Genomic DNA, 6,661 nt, shown 5'->3' on the forward strand with positions numbered 1-6,661 from the left:
ATGTCTGGCCCAAAGTTGGGATTGCTGTGCCCTGTGGTGCTCACAGCCCTCAAGGGTCACATCACAGCCACCAGAATCACTCAGCCAAAGCAGGAAGGCCAAGTGCTAGGCGCTGTGCAGGGTGCTGATAGGAAAGCCGTAACAAAAGTAGTTAATAAACTCACTGCATCGACTCGAAGCCAACTCATCGCAACCCTAGAGGACAGGTAAGATGGCCCCCGTGGGTTTCCGAGACGAACTCTGTACGGGAGCAGAAAGCCTCCTGCTTCTCCCTGAGAGCGGCTGCGGTTTCTAACTGCTGACCTTGCAGTTAGCTGCCCAACGCGTGGCCACGCCGCCACCGGGCCTCCTCTTAGAGCCTTACATGGGACACATCCTGGGCATGGAAAGGGCTGATAGCAGGCAGGAACCGAGGCGCCGTAGATGCAGGAAGGGCTGTGGCGAACTGAAAGGTCACACTCACATGGTCTAGGACAGCCAACCCCGTGCTAGGGTTGGCACTTGCCCTTGATCCTCAGCAAGTGACTCCATTCAACCCACTCGTTTTCTTCCCAGTTAATTTCAGAGTGGGAGACCCGATTTCGCTTCATAGGAGTTTGCTTTATGTGGCTGAAACGCCTATTTTGGACAGCAGCGGCCACCGGGCCTATCCTATTTCGTGGTCTAGGTTATGGCTTTTATAGATGAACGAGTGCGACTAGCCAGATGAGATAGTTTATTGAGCCAGCCTGGCCGATAAACACAAGTGGGATTAGAGATAAATGGCTCTGTGAGCCTCATCTTTCTTGTCTCTTGCTCTTTGATCATCGGACCAGTGTGCAGCTGCCTTGCTTGTTCTGTGCCTCAATTTAAAGGCTACACTACCTGTGGGACCCCTAGCCTGTGGACTGTGTCGCTGTAAGTTGAGGTCCCTTTAAGATATCGCTGGAGCTGGGGACTGGCAGTTGGTGACCTGGCTGGCAGTTGGTGACCTGCCTTCTGATTGGCTGCTGTGCTGACATAGCCTAGCTCTCTCTATAAATAGAGGAAGATCTGGCAGCAGACGACTGCTAGTCTCTCACATCTCTCTCACGGGAGTGAGTTGAATTGAGCCATTTGTAGTGCTTTATAATTTAACTGTTTCTTTCTTGTATTATATATTTATCTGTATATGATTTAGCAGTTCATTTCTTGTTATATATCTATCTTATTAAATAAATATATTAAATTATCAACAATTTGGTTTTATCTCTCTAGAGAACCCTGTCTAACACACCAGACTACTATGCAGGCCGAATTCCTCACCTCTCGGGGCGTCTGCCATTTGGGAGCAGCTATAGCTGTGACCAATGACCGAGGTGCGAACAAATCACCCCATTGAGGAGCTGTGTTCAGGGTGGTCTCATTGACACAGATGCCACATGGATAGGACTTCACCAGGCCACAGAATGCAGGGGAGTTTAAGGGTCATCTTGTCCAACCCCACACACATCTCCAGCAGGGCTGTCGGAACTCAGTCACTTCTGCCCCCGCGTGAACAGGTACAGGCCCCCGTACGCATCCCACATGCAAACCCGAGATTCTGCTCCGTGGATGATCAGGCTTTATTTGATTTGTGGGGCCAGGGAGGGGAAGCAATGGGTCAGCTCAGTATGGATGATTCAGGGTGTGCTCCATGATGACCTGAAGGGCCAGCCAGGTCTCCTGGGCAGTCGGGAGGATCTGGGAAGCTGGCAGCAGGAAGCCGTAGCGTCCGGTGTCCCGGAGTTCAAAGGTGAAAGAGTACTTGATGCCCTGCTCGTAGGTCCAGTCAATGGTGCCTCCGCTGGCTTTGTCTGGGGTGAGGACAAGAACAGGGAGGAGAATGGGGAGTCAGCCTCTTGGGAACAGGTTCCCAGGCTGCTAGGCGTCTGGCACTGGCCTCCCAAGAAGCTCCTGTGGAGGCGTTTCCGCAGGCCAAGGGAGTGGACAGCGATGGTCTCCCATTGAATGAATGGCAATCTTAGGAGAGCTAAGAAACCTCTGCCCAGCCAACAGCCACTGGTGGCCAGCCAAGGGCCATTCCTCTGTGGTGGGCTTCTTTAGGGGAAAGTCCAAGCCGGCCAGACTCGGAGCAAAAAAGCCCCAGGAATCAACAGTGTGTACAATGGATCAATCCCCTTGGGGCGACTTTTCCACAAAGAGAAGGGCAGCCCTGGCACAGGGGTGAGCCTCGGAAACCCTGGGCCGAGGGAGAGAAGCCAGCCACACCAGGGTGGCTGTTGCATGACTTCACTTCCAATGCCTAACTAGAAGGTAGGGGGATGGTTGCCATGGGGCAGGGAGAGAGGGCAGATGGGGGGTGAGATGGGGCTGCTCTCTTGGCAGGTCAGGAAAGAACACGTCCAGTTAACCTGGGCAGGGCAGTAGGAGTGAGTAGGCTCAGCATGGAAGGTCATTTCAAAGCAGACCTGGGGGCCCAGAAGCAAGGCCAGCCTCAGTGACGATGGCGCTCCGGCCCCACCTGGCCTGCGCAGCGGGGTCAGGAGGTATGTGAGGGAGGAGCACAGCTGTCCTCCATGCCCAGAAACCCGCCTTCTGCCTTCCACACTGGTTCTCATCCCTCTGGGCCAGGAAGACCAGGCCCCAAGCCCCTGACCCCTGATACGGTCAGTGCCCTCACTCCCTGTAGCAGCCCCCCGAGCTCTTGGCCACTGATTGGTACCGGAGTGCCACCCTGCAACACGTGCCCAGACCCCCTCCCCCAGCTCCACGAATGTGCCTGACACAATGGATGGATGGATGGATGGATGGATGGATGGATGGATGGATGATGATAAGAGTTGTATGAACTCCCAATAAAATAATTGTTCTCCTAGCATTACCCACCCCTCCTTACTTCCTCAGGACCATTTGTCACCCCAGTGACTAACTTGGCGATCCTGGCTCCCAGTCGGGCTCCCAAGGCAGCACTCAGCAATCACTTGAGTGCACCCCCTCTCCTACACCGCCCCTCCCCACACGCTGCATTCCTAAGCTTGCATGGCAGTGGGTGGCTGGATGAGGAGCCCAGGGGTTGTTGGCACTCAACAAAACCACTCGCTGGCATCTCAGGAGACGGGCTTGGGGCTCTGCTTCCAGGAGGATGCAACCTGGAGCACTCTGGAAGGCACCGTTCCACTTGGCACCCATGGATTCCCTGGTGTGGGGGATGGGCCTGAAAGCAGCTAGCCCCTCCCTCTCATGGGAGGAGGAGGAAGGAGGATTTCTTTCACTTAAAGTGGAGTTTCAAGGGCAGGGTAAGACATGACAAAATAATAATAATTTATAAATTATCCAGGGTTCAAGAGGGAGGGGGAACGGGAAGGGGGGGGGGAAATGGGGAGCTGATACCAAGGGCTCAAGTAGAACAAATCTTTTGAGAATGATGATGGCAACAAATGTACAAATGTGCTTGACACCGTGGATGGATGAATGGATGGATGGATTAGGATAAGAGTTGTATGAACTCCCAATAAAATAATTGTTTTTTAAAAAGGAAAAAAGGGGAAGGAGAGATGGGGGGGGGGGCGGAAGTGACGTTTCCTGGTGATGTTTAAATCGCAGCAGAAGAACTCACCCTCACCTCCATACATGAAGCTGGACTTAGCCCCCAAACATGGGAGATGGATGGCTCTTCAGGGGACTCACTCCTTGTCGGAGTGAAGGAAGGCCAGCGGGGACATGGGCTAGTCCTCCAAACCACTGAGCCACGGCAGGCACGGTTCCCCCACCTCCACTCCCAGATCTAGGTACTCTTGGCTACCCCATCCCAGAAGGGACACCCCCTGGGTAGGAAGAGCTGGCAGAGGCTCCTCCCAGGCCACCAGGAGCGAGCAAGGAGTCACTTACAGATGGTTTGGATGATACTGCCGTACTGGTAGCTGGTCCCGTACAGAGAAGCCAGGGCCGTCACCGCAGACCGGGCCAGCTGGTCCTGGAGAAAACATCCAGCAAGTCCACTTGTCATGACCAGGGACACTGGGCACTGCCCACTGGCAGAGTGACCCAGAGCAAAAAGCACAGGATGGCAGGGCCAGAGCCCGGCGCCACCTCCCAGGCCTACCCAGTGTCTGCCAGCACTTCCCTCCCACCCCCACCCCCAGCCCCCGTGGCTGCCCTGGCCTCGCCCTACAGTGCTCAGGGCACCCCTGCGCGCTCCCAGTCGTGTCTGGCAGCTTGCTCTGTGATGAGCTGCCCAAGACCTCAGGTCTGTGGGAGGAGGGCAGTGCTCTGTGCTCTGAAGCAGGCTCCAGGGGCACACCCCCTATCGGACCACCAGGACGTACCAGCTCACTCTGGTCACGGGCCGGGTCCATCTTGTAGCCGAAAGGGTAGAGCAGGAGCTGGGAGTAGCTGTGGATGGAGATGAAGGCCTTGATGTTCCCGTGGTCCTTGACAAAATCCACGATGGCCTTGACCTCAGACTCAGAGTTGGGGAACTTGCCGTGGTAGGTTTCCGTGCAGGGGTTGTTGCTAGCTCCGCCGGCCACTGTGAGAGGGAGGGGGACCGTCAGCAGCACCCACACCCACAGTGGCCCCCGACGTGAACTTGAGGTCGGGTGGGCTCCAGAGGGGTTATCCTCGGGATTCAGGAAGGCCAGAGGCCTCCCATCAACTGGGAACCTGCCTCCCCCAACAAGGCTCAGGCAGCAGGTTGGCCATGCCCAGAGAGGCGAGGCCTGACACTCAGCCAAGCGGGTCTCAGCCAGGCAGTGAGGGACCAAGGAGGAAGGTGTGGACGGGGAACCGGCCCCGGCCCCCCCACCCCCAACCCAGGCCTTTCAGAAACACCACAAGGGGTAAGAAGTCATTCTACGTTGTCCCCTCACGCTCCCCACATCCCACAGGGCCTCACCCCCAAAGCCAGCATCCCAGTTCCGGTTGGGGTCTACGCCCACACAGGAGGAGCCTGGCGTGATGGAGCGTGTCTTACGCCACAAGCGGTTCTGCAGAGCCGGAAAGACGAAAGGATGCATGTTGGCGGCTGCCCAGCACCACAGGGGCACATGCTGGCCTGTGGCTCGGGCCTGCGCAGCGTGGACTGTGAGCCGCACAGTTAGCCCCAGGCACCCAGATCCAGAGCGTGGGACTCACATACAAGGTAGGAAACCACTTCCCACAGGACGGAGGTGGGGGGCTAGTCAGGAGAGTGGAGAAGAGGGGGTGGGGAAGCAGAGGACACACTGGGCCAGAGGGCCCACCTGATGAGGAATGAAGGAGGCATGAGGTGGCCCCTCCCGTTTGAATGGTAGAGCATTATTTATTTTTAAGCACTGTATCAAGTCAATTCTGACTCAGGGTGACCCCATAGAGCAGGGTCGAGCTGTCCCTGTAGGTTTTCAAAGCTGTAACTCTTTTACGGGAGTAGAAAGCCCCATCATTTTCTCCAGGAACGGCTGAAGGTTTCGAACTGCTGAGCGACCAGAAACCAGTCCTACCCCGGGCTCTGATACCGTCACTGTTGAACTCAAAGTCTGGGGAAGGTAAGATCTAGGTCAGTGGTTCTGAACCAGGGGACACATGTGCCCTTCCCTCAGGGACATTGACAATGTCTGGGGATAGGTTTGGGGGCCGGCAGGGAAGCGTCTGCATGTGGGTCAACATCCTACAGACCCAGACCCCCAATAAAGAACGAGATGGCCCCCAAAGCCCACAAGGCAAGACTGAGAAGTTCGGTGGAGGAGACAGGTCGGTGCGCCCCGTCTGGACCTCTGGGAGTTGGGCTTGGGTAGGGTTGGTTGTCTGTGAGACACACACACACACACACACACAGACCATCACGCTTTCCCTGAGACCAAGAGAAGGCTGGCACCTTGCTATGGGTGAAGGCAAAGCCATCAGGGTTGGTGACGATCTCCAGGAAGATGTCCATGTTGTTGAGAAAGGACGTGAGACGTGCGTCCTTCTGGTAGTCGGTCACGATCTGGGAATGAGGGGTGGGGAGAATCAGAGGGCCGTGGGGTGGCCAGGACAAGAGACAGAGCCTCTCACACACGCAAACACACACACTCAGTCATCACCGCTTCCAGGTAGGAAAGGACAGAGAGGCAGGGCTTCTACTGACACCCCCAGGCCACCACCACCCTCACCGTTCCAGGCTTACCTTCTTGGCGAACCAGACCCCGCTGGCCTGGGTGACCCACTCCCTGGAATGGATGCCGGTGTCGATCCAGAAGGCAGGGCGTTTGTCGCCACCGGTGCTGAACTGGAGAAGAGGCAGGAGATGAAGACCACAGCCAGGAGGCCTCATCAGCTTCCACCGGGGATCAGTGCCCTGTCTCCCCCACCAGGGCTTTGCCTCACCACCCCAAAGATGGACTTATCCCCGAACAGGGCCCCACTGCTCTCTGTGGGTCTGCTATTGGTGGGCCCATCCCTCCCTGGGACACGGGGCTGAACAGAGGCCTGTAGGACATGACCACCTGCTCTCAGCCTGACTTGGAACAATCATGGCTCCGTCTGGCCTCCATGTGCCCGCCTGCTCCCGTGGGGTCGTGGTGATATGTTGGCTGGGCAACGGTAACATCAAGAGTTTGAAATCACCAATCGCTCCAAGGGAGAAAGATGGGGCTTTCCATAACCCAGGGCCGTCTCAGAAACCCACGGGACCCTTCGACCCTGTCCTCTAGGGTGCCGGAGGCCAGCACCTCGACGGGAATGG

General features: G+C 56.5%; 1 protein-coding gene across 1 annotated transcript in view; it reads right to left on the reverse strand.

Annotated features, from left to right (window-relative positions):
• Positions 1-1,565: 1,565 nt before the first annotated feature.
• CPA1 (carboxypeptidase A1) overlaps positions 1,566-6,661 on the reverse strand; it is an 8,018-nt gene continuing 2,922 nt past the window's right edge. Inside the window, exons 5-10 of the mRNA XM_004707817.2 lie at positions 6,104-6,205; positions 5,813-5,923; positions 4,856-4,946; positions 4,287-4,489; positions 3,850-3,934; positions 1,566-1,814 (exon numbers count right to left, since the gene is read on the reverse strand). Of these exons, the coding sequence (XP_004707874.1) occupies positions 1,627-1,814; positions 3,850-3,934; positions 4,287-4,489; positions 4,856-4,946; positions 5,813-5,923; positions 6,104-6,205 (780 nt within the window). The 3' untranslated portion in view covers positions 1,566-1,626. The remainder of the gene's footprint in view (positions 1,815-3,849; positions 3,935-4,286; positions 4,490-4,855; positions 4,947-5,812; positions 5,924-6,103; positions 6,206-6,661) is intronic.

This window comes from Echinops telfairi, unplaced genomic scaffold, assembly GCF_000313985.2.
Source record: "Echinops telfairi isolate 266 unplaced genomic scaffold, ASM31398v2 ScPeMD7_23;HRSCAF=83, whole genome shotgun sequence".
NCBI classification, from domain to species: domain Eukaryota; kingdom Metazoa; phylum Chordata; class Mammalia; order Afrosoricida; family Tenrecidae; genus Echinops; species Echinops telfairi.